Source organism: Tenrec ecaudatus, chromosome 15 (genome assembly GCF_050624435.1).
Source record: "Tenrec ecaudatus isolate mTenEca1 chromosome 15, mTenEca1.hap1, whole genome shotgun sequence".
NCBI classification, from domain to species: domain Eukaryota; kingdom Metazoa; phylum Chordata; class Mammalia; order Afrosoricida; family Tenrecidae; genus Tenrec; species Tenrec ecaudatus.
Genome location: NC_134544.1, coordinates 61,947,324 through 61,970,493, shown reverse-complemented (window position 1 = coordinate 61,970,493; position 23,170 = coordinate 61,947,324). Strand labels below are relative to the sequence as shown.

Here is a 23,170-nt window from a genome sequence, read left to right as displayed (position 1 = left end):
GAACTAGATGATGTTAGTGGGCTGAGCCCCAGCTATGGTCGTGAGGATGCTGCAGGACCAGATCCTGTTGTGTTGTGTTATGTTGTGAGTGGGAACTTGCTCCGCAGCACAGGGTGAGGTTTGGAAAGGCATGGAGTCAACAAGCAGTGGACCAAGGTATTAGAGCAGCTTACTTTTAGTTGCTTGCTCATTTTAGCGAAAGCTTGCCTTCTCCATGTTTTTGGCCTTTGAGGTTGATTATCACGATTTTTTCTTGGTTTCCTCTTATAAGATCAGCCAATTGATCTGTTTTTATTGAGAACTCTTCAAACTCTGCCTCAGATTACTGGGAAAGTAACGGAGTGCTTTTGGGATGCTGTGGGAGTGTTGTAAAATTGCTGAGTCTGACATTAAAAAAATTAAAAAGTTGAAATGATAAATTGTCCTCACACTGGGTTTTCACTCAAGCCTACCAGTCAGCTAGCATGCTCACGCTTTCTGAAAGGGGCTGTACTAGACTTTGTTGCGTGTATTTCTTTGACTTATTTGTCAGGCTAGTGGAAGAGGTAGCCTGGGATGCTATTCGACTCTTTGTGGTCGTTGAATAGACAGGAGAGAGGTACAAAGAGAGCAGTTGGAGCAATGCTTTGAGAAGTGTCCATGGGATTGATTGACTCAAGGGGAACATTTATTGGTTCACAGGCATCCTGTGCAATTTGGAGTCTGTCTGAGGCTAGTGCATTTTTTATTTGAAAGCAGATAAAAGCTTTTGGGCTGATTTAATCAATTCTTAATCTTATCAGTTTAATGGAGTTAGTGGATCGCTGTGTCATGACTTTCAGTGCTGCTGAATCAAATATTTTAATAACTGAAATTACTAAGAAGATTATGGCTTTTGAAACACTCCAGGCCTTAATGCTTGATAAGATAACTTGCACGAAGATGAATTCATAGCAAGTCATTGAATGTGAAAGTATCAGTGAATTAAGAAAATAGAGTATGGTAGCTAAACTACAGATGATTTATTTTTTATACTACCTGGTGCACTTTTTTTTTAAGTCCGGAGTCATTTATATCTTTTGTTGCTCACTGAACTATAAATGGCACCTGCTAACACCAAAACCCCAGAAACAAACCCAGCCCACTGTACTCCAACTGGTTTCAGTTTATAACAAACCTCTCAAAGAAAGGACAAACTCCGTGCCAATGAATCCATTTTGCTTCAAAGTAACCCTATCGGCTAGGGTGGAACTGCCCCTGTATGTTTCCAGGATTGTAACTCCTGTGATGGAGTAGGAAGCCTCACCTTTCTCCCAAGGAGCATCTGGTGGTTTCAAACTGCTCATTTTGCAGTTAGCAGCCGAACACAATCCTTCTGAATTAAATCCTCAAGTAAAATCCTGCAGGTATATTTAAATAGCATAACTTACTTATTTGAACGGCTATCATGATATGTATCTACATGTGTATTTCTGTTTTAATGCCCTAGTTCAAACATCCCTAATCCTCTAGGAAATAAGAAAGTCTGTTTCTAACGTGTTCTACTATTGTGCCCAAGCAATGCAATATTTGTTTTCTGTCTTGCAGTGAACACTGGTCTTTGTTTGCTCTTCGCAGGCCACTGAAAAGGAGCAGGCGTTTGCCGCTGCAGCTGCGAAACAGCTCGAATATCAGCAATTTGAAGACGATAAACTTTCTCAGAGATCAGTTAGCAGCAAACTATCTCGTTCTCCATTGAAGATTGTCAAAAAGCCCAAAAGCATGCAGTGCAAAGTGATACTTCTGGATGGATCCGAATATACTTGTGATGTGGAGGTAAGGGTGTTTTCACAGCTTGTTGCCCCAGATTGAGAGCCGAGGGATGCTGCTTTTTATAAAGCACACAAGATGGCCTCTTTCAGTTTCCCAAAACTGAAAAATTACTCAGACCCAGACTCTGCGGAAAATTTTGTTCCCCCAAAATATATAATAGGGGATCAGACTACTAATACTATTTGCAATATCCCAAAATGTTAAAATGTATACTGCCATTTGCCTTTTTAAGTTTTAATAATGAAATACGCATGATAGGAAACGTTTTGAGGTTTGAAAAATCAAGTTTTCTGTAATGTCTTAACTCTGAGCTATTTTCATTTAAGTGAATCTCACCTTTTCGATCTGAATACTGTATGGCCCAGTCTCTGGGCACTTGGTAGACTTGTACGTGTTTATCCATAGGAGTAGGACTTAGTCAAGCTATACAAGCTTTTCTCACTCAGCTACTGAGCGGCTTGCAAAATTCATACTGCAGCTTTGTTGGGGGTTAAAAGAGTATATACTTCATGTTGTTTTTATAAAGACAGTGAACATTCATCTTAGAGAAGGGACAGTTAAATGGCTTGTGAGAGATGGTTAGCAAGGCCAAAGTACACGTGGTCTGGAGTTCTACGAAGAAGCCTTGATGGTGGGTCCTGGGCTGCTAACTGCTGAGTTGGTGGTTCATAGCCACCAGCCACTCTCTTTCCTCAGGAAACCTGTGCAGGGTTACTGTGAGTCAGACGCAACTTAATAGAAGTAGATTTCTTGTTTTGCTGAGTATCCTAGAGCATTCACATAGGGCAGGATCTCAAGCTATAGGAGCGTGACTGTTTGAGAACCACCCACAGTGTCTTTGCCCCAAGACTTGGAAAGACCAGGTGGCTTTTTAAAAACAAAAACAGGATTCATATTTTGTTGTTGTTAGGTGTCATCCAGTCACTTCTGACATATAGTGACCCTGGCTATGACAGAATGAGACATTGCTGGGTACCCTGCCAACCACTCAATTGTTCCTCTGTTTGAGCCCACTGCTGTGTCAGTTCAGCTTGTTGAAATATTTCTATTCCTCAGGGGTGTGTTTGGTTATTACTTTCAGGCAGGTTCAGTGCCTTCCGTCCTTGCTACTGCTTGGTTCGCACTCATAATCTCCCCTCCTGAAATGGAGGGGGTGATCACTAGGTCTTCTTGGTGCCGTGATTTTGTGTATTTCCACTCTCTGAATGCTTCCTGCATCGTTCCAATATTTTGCACATAGAATCTTTCAACATTGCAACTTGAGGTTTGAATGTTTTCTTCAGTTCTTTCCATTTAAGTTATGAGCAATTGATGGTCTGTTCTACAAACACACCCTGGCCTGGTTTTAGCTGCTGATATTGAGCTTCTCCATTATCTTTCCCCATAGATGTGGTCCTTTTGATTTCTGTGCATTCCACCTGAAAAATAGGTGAATGCAACATCATTCCTCTGTGTCATTCCCAGCATCGTAAACCATAGGGTTTATTGATTCGGAATAGCCAATACCATTCTAGTTCAGCTCCCTAACACCTAGGATTTCAATCATTATGTCTTCTGTTTCACTTTTAACAACTTCCAATTTTCCTGGATTCATACTGTGCACATGTCCATTTGTCATTAATAGTAGATTTTTGAAGCTGTCTCTTTTCATTTTGAGTCATATCCCATCAACCGATAAATGTCCTGAAGGCTCTGTTCCCATGGGCATTACTCCATCCATGTGATTATGATCAACTCTAATTTGAGAAGGCAGCTCTTCCTTAGTCATATTTTGAGTGTCTTTTGACCTGAGGTTCTCACCTTCTGGTACCATCTCTGACAGTGTTCTGCTTCTGCTTAGTAGGCCTTCAGTATCTGACAATGTCTGATGCCATCCATAAGGTTCTCGACAACCAAGTCCTCTGAAATCAGCGACTGATTCCTTCTTTGTAGTCTCTTCTTAGTCTGGAAGCTCTACTAAAACCTACTCATTTTACGTGACCTTTCTGGTTTTGGAAATACCAGTGGCATAGCTTAGAGCAACGCACAAGCCACTACAGACCAACTGGCAGACAAGTTGTAGGGGTGCACTGGGACAGTCCGCCTCATCCTGGACTCCTCCATGCCAAAGACCACTCCAGAAGTAGGCATGAGGCAAGGAGAGTGAGTGAGCAGTTGTGTCATGGGATTCAAATTATGATAAACAGTTTTCCATTCAAAAATCTCATTCTCCCTTCCTGCAGTCCTCTGCCCTTCATCACACAAATTCATTCCTATCCCCCTCTTGTCACCATCTGGCACAGCTTGTCTCTTGGACCTCGCCCGGACTGTAGTTCTCTGGGTCTCACAGGAGGGGACAGTGCCAATATGTAGCTGTCACTCATCTTTATCCCTCTCTGCTCATGATGAGGCCAGCCTGCCTCATTTCCCAGGTTCCACCCTCATTCATCTTGTCTCCTCCGACAGCCATGTCACCCACTTAAATTACTTAGATTTTATGTAATATGTGGGATACATTTCTTGGATCAGAAGATTCCATTTCATTTCTTGTTGAAATTATCATTTTTGGTTGAGTTGAGGGTAGATTTTAAGATGATTACAGATTGTAGGAATATGTGAAATTAAATTTAAAAAATTAACTTTGAGATCCAAAAGTTATTCTGTCATGTATTAACTTTCAGTTACCTTGTCATTTAATCAACTTGGACAAATGTTGATGGGCTGCCGCAGAAGGTAACATCTATGTCCCAGTGACCCAGCCTAAGAGTGGTCTTACGCAGATCTGGTCCTTGCACTTTGTTGGCTCTGATTTTGCTAATTTCTCAGTCCAATATGTTCTATTATTGATATAGATGTGTTACTTTTGGAGTGGGGAAATCATCCGGTGTACCCTGGCCATCCGAGTCTGTTAAGAATATAGCCCAAAGCCCTATTGAGTAGTTGTACTATCACACATGACAATGTTATGAGTCCGAATTAACTTGACAGCAGCCAACAACCACCACTACCTGGCAGCCATGGTTACCAGAGTTTTCTAACGAAGAATCTAGAGGAGAGTTTATGGTATGTCACGTAAATGCCTCAGGGATAGCTTTTATTTCTGTTCTCTTGACCATTTTGCTGTCTTGTGCTTTTAATTTGTTTTAAGTAAACATTGTGTTTGGAGATACAGAGGTTTTATTTCGTGCTTCATATTGGATGCATTTCAATTTCTTTTAATGTTTCCATGAACATTATTTTTAAAACTTGCAGCAATATTCATTGGTGTCCTTTATAATAAAGTAACTTTAGAAATTCAGCAAACTTTGAGGAGTTACTTTTTTTTCCTGGGATATAACATCGTTGCTAATAAAATATTTTTAGTTTTACCATAGGAATTTGTAGAAGAAGCAGAAAAGGGGCCACTAGTGAAATCTTTGTGAAGGGAGTGGAGGAGAAATTTGAGTTAGCTGTCAATGTTCGATGGATTCGTTTGTAACTGATTGACTGCATTAAAACATGAAAAGGCTCAGAATCAGTAATAGCACGCTAGCTGAAAAATAAATTCAAAGTACCTCTTGTTTGTGTGATTACGCATTAGAGAAGGCAGAGCTTTGACTAGCAAAATACAGGGGCTGTAATACATAAACAGAAATTGAGAAATAGTACCCCAGGAAGATTGTTTTATCATTTTATTAGTGGCTTATACGACTCTTATAATCCATACATACATCAATTGTGTGAAGCACATTTGTACATTCATTGCCCTCATCATTCTTAAAACATTTTGGTATCATCTTCTCAATTTTTCTCCTCCCTCCCCACTCCCACCTCCCTCATGAACCCTTGATAATTTATTAATTATTATTTTGTCATATCTTGCACTGTCCGATATCTCCCTTCACCCACTTTTCTGTTGTCCAACCCCCCAAGGAGGAGGAGGCTATATGTAGATCCCTGTAATCGGTTCCCCCCTTCCAACTCACCCTCCCTCCACCCTCTAGTTATCGCTACTCTCACCACTGCTCCTGAAGGGATCATCTGCCCTGGATTTCCTGTGTTTCCAGTTCCTGGTCTAGCCAGATTTGTAAGGTAGAATTGGGATCATGATAGTCGTGGGGGCGCGGGGAGTAGGAAGCATTTAGGAACTAGAGGAAAGTTGTATATTTCATCCGTGTAATACTGCACCCTGCCTGGCTTGTTTCCTCCCCAAGACCCTTCCATAAGGGGTTGTCCAATTGCCTACAGGTGGCCTGTGGGTCTCCACCCCACATTCCCCTCATTCACAGTAATAGATTTTTTTTTTGTTCCTTGATGCCTGATACCTGATCCCTTTGATACCTCGTGATCGCACAGGCTGGTGTGCTTCTTCCATGTGGACTTTGTTGCTTCTCAGGTAGATGGCCGCTTGTTTACCTTCAAGCCTTTAAGACCCCAGACATGAGATCTTTTGATAGCCGGGCACCATCAGCTTTCTTCACCACATTTGCTATGCACCTGCTTTGTCTTCAGCGATTGTGTCGGGAAGGTGAGCATCATGGAATGCCAGTTTAGTAGAACAAAGTGTTCTTGCATTGAGGGAGTACTTGAGTGGAGGCCCAATGTCCATCTGCTACCTTAATACTAAACCTATAAATATAGGCACATAGATCTATTTCCCCATCCTCATATATAAATATATGTACATGCCTTTATTTAGACCTCTGTAAATGCCCTTGGCCTCCTAGCTCTTCCAGGAAGATGTTTTATAGTCGTTGCTCATCTCTCTACTGAAGGAACAAAAAACAGTCGAGCAATATAGTTTTACTATTTTATGAATACTGATGCCCTTAGTGTCAGGATCCCTGGGTGGCACAAAAGATTTACACTTCCCAATTAAACTAATTACCACTAGTCTGTCAAGTTTGTCGCACAGTGGGGGTGTGCATGTTGCTGGGATGTGCAAAGCTATGGCCCTGGCATGTGAAATAGAGAAGAATCACCTAGGGTGGGCGGGAGGTGTGAGCAGAACTTCTGGAGTCAAGCAGATAGGGTAGAAGAAGCTACTTGATGATATGTGAGGACCTTACGTGTGGCAGACGAACAGAGTCGGATACAGAACCAGGAGGTGAGCGCCTCAGCTGGAAAGCACTGAAGAAAACCCCAGGAAAGCACTGCCTTCTTGTGTTAGGCTGGGTTCTCTACAAAAACAGACCCAGTGTGGCTTCTATGTGCATAGAAATTCATCTATGTCAAAAAATGGATCACTTGGTGGTAGAAGTGAGTAAGTTCCGTCCAGTTGATATCCATGGGTTAAATGCTAAATTGGAGGCATCTCCTGATTCATGTAGCTGGGAACTGACAAACCAGGAGCACGAGGACCACAAGCTAGTGGATGCAAAGTTGAATTACTCGCAAGTTAGCAGGCTGCTAAAGGCGCCTGAAATGAGCAGGCAATATGATAGGACGTTCATGAACCAGCTGCAGGATCTGTGTCTAGCAGAAGTGACAGAATCTTCTTCAAAGGGAGCAGGTGACACCCATGAGGCGTCTTCTAATTGCATCATGCTGGGACCTGATGAAGGGAGCTTGGCTACTCAGAGTTGATTTGTTAAGGTCAGTCCTGTCATGGAGTTGACTATATTGTGCTAGACCCCATCGTGGGGGATCACTGCCACACTACTAAGAACCCGGCCCAGGTAAGGTTACATAAAACACAGCTGTCCCAGTCCTCAAATTAAAAAAAAAATAACAAAAATTGCCATGGTGTCAGTTCCAGCTGGTATTAGCAGCCCAACATAGGGTTTCTGAGACGGTCAATCTGAGAGTGGCCACTTCATCTTTCACTGTCCGCGGGACTGGTGGGATTCCGCTGCAGCCTGTTCCTTAGCCCACAGGAAGTAGGATCGACTTTAATGACATGAACTGAGTAAGCTTTCAAGGCCTTCATTTGCTGATGGAGGCGTGACTCAAAATGAGAAGAAACCGCTGTAAAGATATAATAATTGAAATATGGAAGGTACAAAATATCAATCTAGAAAAATAAATTGTAAAAAATTAAATGGAAAGCATAAACATTGCTATCCAAGCCTTAGTGAGCTCATATGGAATGGTACTTATGACTTTGAATTTGACAGGCATATAATTTAGCCTACTATGGTGGGTGTCTTAGGCTGGATTCTCTAGAGAAGCAAAATCAGTGAGACTTCTATGCTTATAGAGAAAGTGGTTTGTAGCAAGAAACTGGATTATACACTTATGCAGAGAGGCAAGTACCACATTACTAGTATGTGATTTAAATTCATTAAGGGGGCATGCTTCCAACAAACTGTGTATGCTGAGCTCATGACCCGAGAAGCCGGACTATATGAAGGAGAACGTGGCATCAGGATTGGACGGAGACTTACTAATGCAGATAGTACAACCTTGCCTCTGGAAAACAAAGAGAACACGAAGCACTTAATGGTGAAAGTCAATGACTACAATCTTCCGTAGGAATTCCATCTCAACATAAAACAAAAATCTCACAAGTGGATGAATAAGTAACATCATGAAGAACAGAGAAAAGATCAAAGTTGTCGAGGATTTCACTAGGATCCACAACCAAATGTCATGGCAGCAGCAGTCAGGAAATCAAATGACATACTGCATTGGCAGTGTGCTACCAAAGGTCTCTTTAAAGTATGATAAAGCTAAGGTGTCACTTTGAAGCGTAAGGTGTGCCTGTCCTAAGCTGTGATACTTTCAATGAACTCCTAGGCCCTGAAAAGCTGGGCAGTGATTAAAGAAGACTAAGGGAGAATTCATGCATTGGAAATATATTTTTGAGAAGAATATCAAATCTATCATGGACTGTCAAAAGAGAGAACAAATTCGCCCAGGAAGAAGTACACTGAATTTGTTCTAGGTACATGTTCCATGACAAAAATTTCTTCACTGGCTTTTTAAATATTGAGGGTGGTATTTTCTTTCTTACTAATTATTTGTATTTTTATCTTTATATTATTATTATTTTATCCTTACCATTTTATTTCAGTTTTGTTTTTTACTGTTTCTATTGGGTTTCCCAGTTTGTGAAGCGCAGAAGGTGTAGATGATAACTGATGCAAGCGTTTACAGGGGATGCTGGGTGAGAAGTGGGAGATGGGAGGGGTGAGGGGATTTCAGGAGTAAAGAATGGGGGAGGGGGAGGAACCACTAGAACTGACTGAGATTGCACAATCATTTTAACGGTGACTTAACCCTGCGGCTGGTGTTTTAAAATTGAATGTGGTGGTGATTGTACAGTGCTTCTTGATATGATGGAACGATAGAGCTATTGTATATGTGAATTAGGTGCCAATAAAATGTTCAAAAATAAAAAAGAAGTACAGTCACAATGCTCCTTCGAAGGTAGAATGATAAAATTCTGCCTCAACTACTTCTTACATGTTACAGGAGGGCTCACTTCTTAGGGGTGGACATTGTGTTTGGTGCAGTAGAGGGTCAGCAAAAAGGGAAGACCCTCAAGAGGCTGGATTGGCGCAGCAGCTGCAGCGGTGATGTCCAACAGAGCAGAGGTGGTGAGGATGGTGCCGGGCCCAGCAGTACCCTGTTGTGCACAGGGTTGCTTCAGTCCGAATCAGCGTGACAGCAGCTCACAACTGTAACATTAAGCTAAGGGTGGACTTGGCAATCTGCAACCCAGAAACCCTCTCAAAATCTCCCTGCCACCGAGTCCATGCTGACTCACAGCAACTGCCCATTCCCAACCTCCCCCGTGGGTTTCTGCGACTGTAACTGCTTTGGGGAATAGAAAACTCAGTCTTTCTCCCACAGAGCTGCTGGTGGTCTCCAACTGCCGACCGTGCAGTTCGCAGGTCAACACATAATCACTACACCCCCTAAGGATTACCCTTCCACTCGGGAACACACGGGGTCGCCATGCATCGCGCTGACATGATGACGGGGGTTTTAAACCTGGATGTCCAAATCCAGGTTTTTTTGTAGAGTATTGTGGGGCATGAAGCCAAAAGCAGCGAGATCACATTTAACAGGAATGGTTGCAAAACTTCACGCTATTTTTAAGGAGGAAGTGCAAAACAAAAATGTGTTTGGGGGAAGGGGCAGCTATGGTTAATAACAGTTTGGGTAAATTTCATCTTCGGCTTTAAGTTGATGACAAACTCGAACCAACAGCCGTGTAGCTGTCAACAACGTCTGCATAATCATAGGCTGCTTCCATGTAAGTATAGTGTTGTGTTCACAGAAGGCGGTAGGTTGTCTCCATTCCCTGCGTGCAGAGAGCACATCTGGAGTGGTGTGTTCCGCTCAGACGGGGGACAGACCCTCCAGAGTCACCACACTGGGGATTGAGAACCACAGGAAACCATGTGCTTTCCTCCAAAAAAGGGCTTTATTCAGATGATTAACACAGACCATTTACTTAAACACGTTCTTGAGATGTAGCATTATTTTGCTAAATGGTTGTTGTTTGGTGGTGATAGTAACAGTGGTCTCTGACGTGAACACAACTAGCAGAGAATTGTGGTCGTTGGTGATCTGGAAACCTCTGCATGAAGAATTGTTTAGGAGTGTTTAATGTGGAGGGAAAAAAGGTTGAGCGAGGACAGTATAACTGTTTCCAATGACTGGAAAAGGTGGTTGTGGAAGGGCTGTCATCATCTCTTTTAATGTGTATAAAGCAAAACTCGGCAAGGAGTGCCAGGAAGTCATGTGGTCAGTGGACAGACGTGGGAGTTTTCTACCTCGGCTGTCAGCATGGCGCTGGGGCACGATCTCTGAAACCAGCAGTTCTTCGGGGAAGGCTCCCAGACACTCTTGCCCCTTTCCGGCTCATGGAAAGAGATGCAAAAACTGTAACAATAATCATTTTAAAGGCAGATTTGCTTCCCTCTGTGGAGGACTTTGTCAGTCATTTAAGGAGAGGATGTGAGAGACAAGAGCAGCTATAGCTTGAATAAGGATTTAAAATAGGTGATTGCATTTTAAATGAACTCTGTATGCCCAGGATAGTGTTTCTCCCCGTGGCTTAATCAGTGTTTTCATTATGCCGTCTTCAAAATCAAGGACGCTCAAGTCCGCCACCACATTTCCTCTAGAATGTAGCATTCTCTACAAGGACCTACTGCCAAAAGATACACCCGCCCCGCTTTCTTCCACCACCAGCTCACATTTGCCCTGCCTGCAGGGCTGCGCGGGGAAAACTCGGTCCCAGGATTGGGCAGTTAGTAGGTCTTCACCACCCCTGTTTTGTTGTTAGCTCTTTTTCAGTTGTGTTCAACTTGCCATCTTTCCCTCTAAGGCCTGGCATACAACATTTTCACTTCCAATCCTTTGCTCGTCACCACGCCTTTTGTTCTCAGTGATGTGCTCATCTTCTCAAGTATCTAAGATATAAGAAAGGACCAGGTAACTGACCAGTTTATAGGCAATGTGATCAATACCATTGGGGAACATGGTCATCCCACCCTGTTTTCATTTACGCTGACAAACAGTTGCCGATGCCACCATTCTCTTCTTTTTATTTTACTGTCAAAGAACACACGCTGTGATTGTTGCTGTTCGTTAAACAAGTTTTAAAAGGAAAATAAACAAAAACCCCAATCACATTGGACTCATCACATTTATTTCAGTCTCTGCTCGGTGCTTAGTCTGTCTGAATCGTGCACAGTTTTCCTAATAGCCATCTAATTAGAAAAGTCTGTATTTCTTGTGTGGGCATTAGTCTAATCTAGTCTGATTTGGTTTCAGGACAGTAAGTCAGATGTGACTTGCAGGTTAATTCATCACTTCGTGATACAAGGAAACCTGGAAGAGCCAAAAGTTTGAATAGGACTGGCACGTTTTTCCGGACCCTCCAGGTTACCCCCTTCGACAGGGTGCAGTCTGACCACGTTTCCATTGCTCATTTGGCTGGATATTTTCGCTTTCTTTATCTGACGGGGTCAATGTATTCGCTTCTCTGCTGCCTCTCTAAGCCATTTAATGATGCTGCTTGGATTATGTTGCTCTAGAAACCCTTTTATGAGTGTCGTCAGTTAGAGTAGGTCTGGGGAAGGGAGAGGGCTCATGTTCAGGTGTGTTACCTGGAAGGGCCCATCATGTTCCTCTCTGTGTGAAAGCTCAGTTTCCTTGTTGGTGGCGGCTGCCCTGAAGCTGTCCCTAACTCACTGACATGTGGGTACAGCCGGAAATCTGCGGGGCCCTGCACCACCTGCACCCTCCAGCGTGCCAGCAGTCCAGGGCTCCGGCCACCCAGGGGGCTGGCCAGGGTTCTGTGGGGATCCCGAGTGTTTTGTCGGCTCCTTTTCAGAAGTGGATCACAGGCCTTTCTTCGTGGCCTGGAGGATCTGCCAACCGGTGGGAGGCATAGCTTCAAAACACTGTCATTGCTGTGTGTGGGCACTGTGTGCGTTAAAGCTTTCCCTTATTTTGTATAAAAGAGTGGTTGGTTTTTCACTTGGTATGTGTGCTGTGGTGGAAGCAACCTTCCAGGTTTGAAATAATTCAAGTTTTTCACCCTCCTGTGGCTAAAATTGCAGGCTGTAATTTATTTTTCATATCTAGTTTACTTGCTAGAAATTATCTTCCTTCAGAACCTCCCTTCACCTTCTTTCTGGGACTTTTCCTGTGTGCTCTGGAGTCGACCCTCAGAATTTTCTCTGCTCGCTCCCTTATCGCTACTGCCCTCGTTAGATGGTGACTCGGCGGCTTGTCCCTTGCTAGGTTTGGGGGAGAGGCTGCTGTTCCTCTTGGCTACCGGTGCAGAAATGTGGTGGAGGTTCCCTAGTTTGCATAGCACATCCGAGATTGTGCTTTACCAGAGGCTTGAAGAAAGCACGCCTCCCACTCCTCCTGCCCAAACCCAACTCCAGAGGAGCCCTTTCTCGGTGTGTCCTGCCTGGTGCCTGTTCTGTGCTCACGGCCCTGCAGCAGGTCACCGTCCAAGCCTCCGAGTCCAGGCCCCACTCAGTCCACAGTCCAGGGAGAAACGGGTGCTTTTCATCTTCTGGGAACTCTTCTACCCAGGGTGGCTGATGTCATCCCCATCATTGTGCGGACACCACATCTTCCCTCTCGAATGGGTTCAGCCCGAAGACAAGTCCCAGGAGGGAGTGCCTGCTGCCAAGCAGCTGCTCCCAGGCTCTTGTCTAGAAGGCAGATGCAATGTGCAGCTCTTCAAATCACCGCCCTTGCAGCTTCAGAAGAGCCCACAGACGTGGTCTCTGTCATTCGCCATGTCAGAAAGCTTTCCTCTGCAGGTCCTAGGGCGTAGGGATCCATGCGTATATACGGGACACGGAAATGGTTTCTCTTAACAAGGCAACGAATCTTTTCCGTTTCTTTTATGATCTGTTTTAAAGAATATTCTCCCTTTCTTCATATCTACCCATTTTCAATCCAGAGACCAAGCATGTTGATCATGGTCTGCAGTAATTTGGTGAGGGTTTTAATGTAGCGTTCCTGGGTACTCTCTACTAACCAAATGAATTGGAGACCGGGGGAGAGGGTGCTCCCCTAGGCACCTCAGAATGAAGGCCTGGTAATGTGCTCTTGAAGAGCAGCCCTTGGGAGCCCATTGCACACCGTGTACTCTGACACGTGCAGATTTGCCGTCAGTCAGCGTTTGCTCCACGGCCACTCTGCTTTGTTTTATTTTTTAAGAAGCTGAAGGCTTGGGTGTTAGCAGCAGTTCCTATTCAAGAGGAGCAGGTAAGATCAGTAGGAAGAATATTATTCTCTTAAAATTTCTTAAGTGATCCTAATTTCTAAAACATGAGGCTGAAATCTTTGAATTTGGTTATACTCTCCTAAAATAAGCAATGCTTTTTATTTTGAGCCAGAGAGGAAAGTATTTGGAGAGAGATCGAAGACGGACTCTCTTTAAAGTGGCCAATGGAATAAGGTCCAAGACCTGACCCAGCGCTCAGCCTTAGTCTAGGGTGATTGAAAGAGAGCCCTCGAGTCGTCGCTAGCCCAAAGCAGAGTAAGTTAGTCTCAGCTGAAGACCCTGAAGGGGACAGTTTTCACCATTCAGGGATTCTTCAGTTTCCCTGATCAATTGCCAGTTTATTTCATAATTACAGCATTTCCCCTCAAGAAAGACAGGATATAATTTTCAAGATTACAGCTCATCTCTCCTTAGCATTTAAATTGATGGCTTTCTTTTCATGAAAATACAGTTGGCCCTTCAAAAAAAATTAGGAATCAGGCTACATTGCCACAAATTTAGAAAGTCTTTTCATATTTGGGAATAGCCCGGGAAGAGTTCTGCATGGTGGGGCATCTCTTGTAATAGCACTCTTTTGTTGTTGGCTTCAATTTCAGAGGGAGACTTTCTTTAACTCTGTCGCAAATTCTGAAGCCTGTGTCACCTTTTATCTGAGGCAGCTATGACCTCTTTTTACATTTTATGTTGAGCTCAGTAGAATCACAGATCATTAGTTTCCTAGTGTCGCTACAACAAAAGACCACAGACTGCATAGCTTTGAAGAAAATAAATGCATAGTCTCACTGTTCTGTAGGCTCGTCATCCAAATTCAGAATGACCAAAGACTGGGCTTTCTCTGACCACTCTAGATCCTTTAATCTCTCTCACATATTCAGGCAGCCCCAGTGGATCCTCAGCTCACAGCTACAGTGAAACTCCATCATCACAAAGCCATCTCTCTCCCCTCTGCCTTTGTTTCTTCTCCCCCCTCTTTTTTTTTTTTTGGCTGTACATTTGCTATATATTCCTTTTAATTATTTTATTGAGGGCTCTTACAGCTCTTATCACAATCCATACATATATCCATTGTGTCAAACACATCTGTACACATGTTGTCATCATCTTTTTCAAAACGTTTTCTTTCTGCTTGAGCCCCTGACACCAGCTCCTCATTTGCCCCCTTCCCTTCCTTTCCCTCCCTCCCCCATGTCCCCTTGATAATTTATAAATTAGATATATTTTTTCATGTCTTACACCAACCGCTGTCTCATTTCACATACTTTTCTGCTGAGTATCCCCCTGGGAGGGGGCCACACATCCATCATTGTGATCGGTTCTTCCTCACTCCCTCCCACCTGTCTTTACCCTCCTAGTATCTCTGCTCCCCTTATTGGTCCAGAGGGTTATCTGCTCTGGATTCCCTGTTTGTGAGGCATTTCTTCTCCTTTTTACAGGAGACCCTGTGAGATTGAGTCCCACTTTAAGGACCTCCTGTTAACTGATGATAATCTTCAAAGACTTGAGTTCCAATCAAGGTCATGTTCACTGGTGCCAACTGTTCCGAGTACAACATAAATTTGGGGAACAAAATTCAATCAAAACATTCAGGTTCTTAGATTTGGAAGACAATAACTAGTCTAATTCCCCAAACTGTGTGTGTGTGTGTGTGTTTGTGTGTGTGTATACAGAGCATGTTTTCAACAAATTTTGTTAAGTGATTGTGATGAGGAAAACGATTTCTGCTCAGATGGAAACAAGTTCAGGGAAACTGAAGTCCTGACCCAGTGCTGGCATGCCGAGCCCGTCTGAGAAGGAAGCGGGCGTGGAGAGGCAGGACTCAGTCTCAGGGGTTGGCTGGCACACAGCCCTGACGGACATTTGAGGAAAGGCAGCACTTTTAAGCTTTTTCTCAAAAAGAATTTGGAGCTACTGGTTTGGAAAGTTTTGCAGCTACAAGCAGGTGTAAGATGCCTTTGTCGGAATACTTTTGGTGGTATTACTATTCTTCATACCTGTCCTGGTCCTTACAGCAGAGGAAGAAGAGGAGATCTGCCCTCATTGTATCCCTTTGTATCAGTCTGGTGTGCTGTTTGCATATGACAGTGAAGTAGCCCAATGGGAGAGAGGGGGAAACATGGCAAAATCAGGGAGAGAAAACTCTGCTAAAATATTTTATAGTGAAATAGGATCGCTTCCTTTCGTATACTTTTTGTTAGTAATATATATGCCATGGCTAGTTTTTATGGGTAATTAATAAAAGCAGCAGCTAATGTGGGCTCCTGTTTCAAGACTAATAGTGTACTTCAATTTTAATGGAAGCTGTATTCCGGGCTATCAGTACCTGAACGGAGTACCAATTTTACTCATTCTTCCCGTGCTGTACCGTTCTCCTATCTATTCTTACTTGTTGTGTCAAGGTTCCCATGTCAGTCAGCCACTCTGAGCATCTCGGGCACCTCATTCAGACAACTGGAGGATCAGCTTAGAATGCTAAATTAGTTGAAAAATTAGGTTAAACTCTGATATCTAAAAGTATATCTTTCTGAAATAGATGGAGACCTCACCACATTTGCCTTGTCATGTTGCGTGTTAGACTACTTGAAATATCTAGGATTCCTTAAAGACAGGGTAGTGGAAATGTTTAATTCACCTTTTCTTCTGAATCCACTCTCTCAACCATGGAGTTGACATTTAATATTTCAGCTAAAAGGATCATGCACACCCAGGCATTAAAATGCCATGCACTACACTGCTGATGATGCATCAATATTTTAAGAATCACCTACCTTAATTTCTATGGGTTTATCATGAAGAAAATTATATGGGAATATTATTGCACAGTAAAATAAATTTTCCTCATTGATTCTTCAAAGTGATGGTTTTTGGTGTGTGTGATACAAAAATAGATAAGAACACACATGCCGTGTCGACGTTCCTCACGTGGTAAGCCCTCACCACTGCTCATCCCCGGTGGTTCTTGCCCCGTGACCCAGTGGTTCCCAACCTTCCCAAGGCCGAGGCCCTTTCAAACAGTGTCTCATGTTAGGGTGACCCCACCCATAACATTATTTTCATTGCTACTTCATCACTGTCCTTTTGCTACTGGCAACCCCTGTGAAAGGGCTGTTCGACACCCTCCCAGGGGTCATGACCCGCAGTTGAGAAGCGCTGACTTAACAGATGTTCGGCCCCTTCACACCTCCCTCTCACCAGAGATTGGCACTTTGACTTCAAGAATGGTTAATTTGGGGTGCAGTGCGCCATCGTATATGAGGTTTGAAAGCCTCAGTTTGAAAGCCTCATGTCAAATAGCCCTCACTGGGCTGCCATGTGTCCTAGAGGAAGTCTTTGCAGGTGCAGACACAGGCTGGGCACCTGATGGCTTGAACATGGTTGCCACATTTGCTAGATCCTCTAAGTCTGTGGAACTTCTGGTTTATAATGCGGGCCTTTGTGGGAGAGTGATGATTTTATATATATATATATTAGAGAGAGAGAGAGAGAATATTACAGTCTCCATGTTGTTTAGAGGCTTGGTTTTTTTTTTTAATCATTTTACTGGGAGCTTGTACAAGTCTTATCACAATCCATACATAAATCCATTGTGTCAAACACATATGTACATTTGTTGCTATCATCATTCTCAAAACATTTGCCTTCTACTTGAGCCCTTAATATCAGCTGCTCATTTTCCCCCTCCTTCCGCACTCTCCCCTAACTCATGAACCCTTCATCATTCATAAATTATTATTTTATCATATGTTACACTGTCCAACGTCTCCCCGCACCCTCTTGTCTGCTGTCCCTCCCCTAGGGAGGAGGCTATACATAGATTCTTGTAATTGGTTCCCCCTTTCTATCCCACATTCCCTCCACCCTCCAGGCATCGCCACTCTCACCACTGGTCCTGAAGGAGTCATCTGTCCTTGTGTTTCCAGTTGCTATCTGTACCAATGTATATCCTCTGGTCTAGCCAGATTTGTAAAGTAGAATTGGGATCATGATAGTGAGGGGAAGGAAGCATTTAAAAACTAGAGGAACGTATATGTTTCATCGTTGCTACTGAGCACCCTGACTGGCTCATCTCTTCCCACAACCCTTCATTAAGGGGGTGTCCGGTTGTCTACCGATGGGCTTTGAGTGTCCACTCTGCACTCCTCACCCACAATGATAGGATTTTTTGTTCTTTGATGCTTGATACCTGATCCCTTCAACATCTCGTGGTCACACAGGCTAGTGTGGTTCTTCCATGTAGGTTTTGTTGCTTCTGAACTAGATGGCCGCTCGTTTATCTGCAAGCCTTTAAGACCCCAGATGCTATATCTTTTGGTAGCCAGGTACCATCAGCTTTCTTCTCCACATTTGCTTATGCATACATTTTCTTTCAGCAATAGTGTTGGGGAGGTGTGCATCCTGGAATGACAATAGAATAATGTGTTCTTGCATTGAGTAAGTGCTTGAGTGGAGGCCCAATGTCCATCTGCTGCCTTAATAGTAAACCTCTAAATATATGTACATAGATCTGTTTCCCCACACTCATATAAATATATTTTCATATATACATTCCAGTCTTTAGACCTCTATAAATACCCTTTGTCACCTAGTTCTTTCCTCTATTTCCTTTTACTTTCCTCTTGTCCCACTATCATGCTCAGCCTTCATTTGGGTTTCAGTAATTTCTCTCGGTTACATTGCCCTTGCTGAATCCCTACCAAGTAGAGTCTTGTTTTTTGACACCTAACAATACATCAGACATTAGGGAGTAGTTCCTAAACGTGAACATGTAAGTTTCATTGTGAGTCTCCGTTTCTAGATTTATTTTAACTCTAGAATTTAATCGAAATTGTTTCACCAGATAATCATTCATGCAGATGATTTTGTTAAATAGGAATGGGAAGCTTTTAGTGCTTACGTTTAAGTTAACAATTAAAGAAAAGGCAAAGAAAAGCCAACTTAACCTAGAGGCCTGTAGAAATGAGAAGCTGACTTGGAAAATGTAGAAGCTGCCCCACTGTGGCCTGCTAAGCTTAGACAGACAGTGTGGCTCAGGTCACAGTGCTGTGCAGACAGCAGTCGATACTTAGCAAGACGGAAGGTCTCCTGAAAATAGTTGTATGCGCTCCGTTTCTGACGTTCAGTACTGGCCACTTTTACTCTGAACTGACTCTTCCAGAGTGCACAAGGAGAGAGTGGACTCCCTGAAATGTGGAGGAAGCTCTTGTAAAGGGGCCTCGGAAGGAGCCCCATGCTGGTCCCTCTCCTGTATTCTAACCAACGTTCTAATCCCACTAACTTGGTGCAACTCTCTGGACTTAGTGATTTTTTTTTTTAAACTAGGCTCTCTGACTGGAGTGTTTCAAGAGGTTTTTTATTAAATTATTCGGTTTGTTTTTAAGCGTCTTAAAGTTATACTGTATGTGATCTCTGAGGTAGGATCAGTTTCCTGCTCTCCAAATTAAGCTTTTTGAGGTTAGATTGTGGGTGAGAAATCGGTTTCTGGGGAGCCACTCCTCACGTTCTGCTCATACTTCTGATCATATTAGAAGGTCTGGATAAAGCTGTATTTTAATAAAATACTAAGTGCATAATTCAAAGTATCTAGGGAAAAAACAGACAGATGTAAGCCTGCCTGACTCACTTCCTTTTCATGTCAGAACAGATCCTTGCTACTACATAGAACTTTCTCCCTGGCCTGAAATGAATTGGGAGTGGCCGTATAACAAGCGTGACAGGAACTCTTTATGTGATAGTAAATAGCCCCTGAGGCCAAAAAGGTCCCCAACCAGTGGCTCATTCTTCGTAACAAAAGGTGAACAGGCCTCCAACATGACTTAGCTGATCGTGTTAGCAGCTGTTGATGGGCTACCCCTGCAGTGAGATTAAGGGCAACGCAGGAGCCCTGGTGGCATCAGGGGTACACTTGGGGCTGCGAACCTGAACCTCGAGGTCAGATGAGGCTTTCTACTCAGTCTCAGAAACCCACTGGAGCTGTTCTCCCCGCCCCAGGGCGCCCGGAGTGAGAGTGAGTGAGACTCAGGTAGTGTCCTCACAGTTGTGTTTACTTCTTCCCAGATTAGCTCTTGTGATATTCGAGATCTTTACCATATTCTCCTTGAAACTTTGTCATGTGGATAATAAAACATGAAAATCGAGAGCTCTGTACAGTTGGGAAATACTTCTGAGAATCAGATAACTTCCTGTGGCCTTCAACTGACCTTCGGGAATGAAGAAAAAGGACACCCCTTTCATAAGAGGTGGAGATGCTGACAACAGGCAACAGGTCCATGAGAAGAACAAACCAAAGTGTCTGCCATGATTGCTTTTGTAAACTGCCCAGTTAATAAAACGGTAACTGCCTTCTGTCGAAAAGGGGAAGCATTCTAAACATGGAGGTTTTGAAGTATCAGGGGAGGAAGTGAGGCTGGAAAAGGAGAGCAAAGGCCAGGCCTGATGTGTTCATTTGAAGCAAAGTATTATAAACCAATAACTTAAAACGACACACGTCTTGCCTCTCAGATTTTTGAGGGTTGTTTGTGTAGCACGACTTAGCAGATCCACTGCTCGTGTCTCATAAAGCTGAAATTCAGTGATTCACTAACTGCGTCCTCATCAGGGGCACGAATAGGGTAAGACCCAAGTTCTCGTTCCTTCAGATTGCTGGCCAAATTCATTTTCTAGTGGTTACAGGATTGAGGTCACCACTGTTTTGTTGGCTTTGGGCCAGGAATTGCTCTCAGGTGCAAAGTGTACTCTGAAATCCTTCCCCGTTTCTGCAGCAGAAAACCTACTGTGTGTTTACCAGCCAAAGAAATCTCTGCTTCTACAGGACCCACATGGTTAGATCAGGCCAGCCTAAATAATCTTCCTCACTGTTATGTAATATCACCTAATCATAGGATATCACATGCATGCAAAACCATGAGGACCGCATGGATGTTCTCAAACATAAGAACAATTGTGAGCGTGGCACAGGACGGGGCATGGGTCGCCCTGTTGCACATGGGGTTGCTGTGAGTGGGCCCCAACTTGTTGGCCCCTGCCAACAGTGATCTTGGGGATAAAGTCCAGTCTGTTCCCAGCGCCAGCCGTGATGCAGGGTTTGCAGATCATGGAATAGAAAGCTCCGGGGCCATCATAGTAGGGGTGCTCTCTAGGGACTTTACACAGGGGAACCATTGGACCAGCTTGTGTTTTGTAAATGTACTTCTTTTAGTAACTGAAACTAGACACTAGAGAATAATCCGCTCTACTACAATGAACCAGGCAAAGTCTGTCTGTAACCCCGCTCCCTTATTTTGCCACTCCTGTCGGGTGCTCTCACTGTATGTGGGCGCCTCGAGAGGCCAAGGAACCCACAGGAAGATGCCTGGAAGACTTCAGGAAAGCAGTGCACGAAGTAAAATGACGAAAGTAGACCGTTTGTAACCCTACACAAATCATTGCTAGAGAGCCAGAAGATTGGCAGTAAATTATTAGACATTGATAACTCAATGGAAGGACAGAGGCATGCAGTTAAATCAATGGAAGGAAAAATCAACGAAGCACACACATCTTGTCATACTAACTTGCTTGAGGCACAATCAAAGAATGGAAAAAAGCTTGAAAGGAAAATAGGACACTATTCAGAGGAAGGACTTACATGTAATTGAAATTCCAGAAGAGACAAAAGCACACAATTTTAAAAGATTTATTGACAGAAAATTCTCCTGTCGTGAAAGATGAGAAAAATTCCCATCTAAGAAGTGCAATGAACTCCTACAGTATCGACCCTAAAAAAATTCACTGATACGTTGTGATCACCCTTTCCAAAGCCAAAGACCAAGGGTACTGAGAGCCATGCACGGACTCTCCAGCAAGTTCACCAAGAAGACCAATGGCTCGCTGCTCAGCAGAAACTGAAGAGACAAGAGAGAGTGAGATGACATTTATAAAATCCTGGGCGGAAAGAATGGCCGAAAAAAAGATATGTACATCCAGCAAACTTGTCCTTTGGATAGCATAGCACAACTAGGACCTTCTCAGATCAATAAAAGGGATTTGTAAAAACCAGGTCAACATGACAAGAAATATTAGAGATCTTGGGAGGGAACCGATGATCTCTGGCAACATCCTGAGAACAAGACTCACTATGGCGCCACTTATAGGCCAACCCAGATGAAGAGCTCTCAAAAAGTCAAATGAAACTGCAATACTTGAAAACCGGAATCTGATTAGCTGTAAACAAATCAAATCAAATTATCACCATCAAACCAATTATCATCAAATCAGCTCCCTGTAGGGCAGAGTAATGACTGCCTGGGTGAGTTTTCAAGGGGTCAGTATTTACAGGGGCAGAAAGCCTCATCTTCCTCCCACGGAGCAGCTGGTGGTTTCAAACTGCTGACCTTGCCATTAGTCCAATTTGTAACTCATTGTGCCACCAAGAGCTCCTCTCAAAATGGGGAGCTTTCATATGGAGGGGAAATCAAGGTGATAATCAAGATTGTACAGGATCAAGACACAAAAATCAGTCTTCTCTAACAAGGAAAACCCTGAAAAAAGATAGATAAGGTTTACATCACCAGGATTTCTTGGCGTATCTCTAAAAAAACAAAAAGGCAAACCCAAGGTCTTTGAGCCAGTTCCAACTCATCATATCCACTCTGTACAGTATTTCTGAGTTGCGGATAGCCCAATCTTTTCCTCAGTGGTTCAAACCACGAACCTCTGGTTCCAATCCAGTGCTGACCTGGCAACACCACCAGGGCTCCTATGGGTGTATCTATCAGCATATATAAATCCATGTGTGTGGTTATGTCTGACCCCATGAGGAAATCACAGTAAGGCATATGACTGAATGAGCTGGCTTCAAATGATTTGAAAAACAGGTCTAAGTATACAAACCTTCATTTTCCAAATGCCATTTACAACGCTGCACCATGAGCTGTAGACAGCAGGCAGCCAGGGGTTGTGTAAGGTACTATCTGTGAGCATAATGAGATGTTGTCGTGTGTTGTGATTTATTCCCCTGCCTTCCTCCAGTTCACGCCAGTTCTCCCTTCATTCTGTATTCTAGCCCTTTGCGTTTCTTCTGTGCCGTAGAATTTCAGCTACACACAGTGATAAGAACCATAGCATTGCACTGATGATGAGGAATGACTGATGTCTCATTTCCGTGAACAACTTGGGTTGAGTATCAGGCATTGTTTTGCATTAGCATACTCTATCAGTGAGATATCTTAGGTGCTATTATTATACGTCAAGGTGTGAGAGAGTGGTGTTAAGAAACTCTTCTTCACTTGGAGTAAATGAATTCTGCTTTGGTTTAAGAGAAAACCCGTAGAGAAAAATGCCCAGCATTTCTTCAGGTTAAGTTTATAGTCAGAGGTAACTTCCATCCTCCTCCTTCTGGCCTCACCTCTTGCTGACTGGGGGCACCGGGCACCTAGTGCTGAACCAGCTGGTCTCTCTGCCTCTCACCACATCAGAACCCGAGAAGTCCTCTTCCTCTTCAACTGTGTGCTGTATTGACCAGCGAGTGAACTCTCAGCTCGTTATATGCTTGTTAGAGGACGGGATCATCAGCTCCAGGTTGCGTGCCCTTTTTGTTGGGAGACACTACAAAATAAAGCTGTCTTCCTGATATGTTGGTGTGATTCCCCTTGCCCTGTAACTCTCACCGATATTTTATTTCTAAATGCTTGAAGTTTCGTTTTCTACCATTTACCTCTCTTCCAAGATTGATTTTTC

At 43.5% G+C, this 23,170-nt stretch overlaps 1 protein-coding gene across 6 annotated transcripts in view; it reads left to right on the top strand.

The window, feature by feature from the left end:
* Positions 1–23,170, top strand: part of EPB41L3 (erythrocyte membrane protein band 4.1 like 3) — a 171,680-nt gene that overhangs the window by 71,500 nt on the left and 77,010 nt on the right. For all 6 annotated transcript variants that reach the window (XM_075533144.1, XM_075533145.1, XM_075533143.1 and 3 more), the window contains exon 3: positions 1,597–1,794. In XM_075533144.1, coding sequence (XP_075389259.1) covers positions 1,597–1,794 — 198 coding nt within the window. The remainder of the gene's footprint in view (positions 1–1,596; positions 1,795–23,170) is intronic.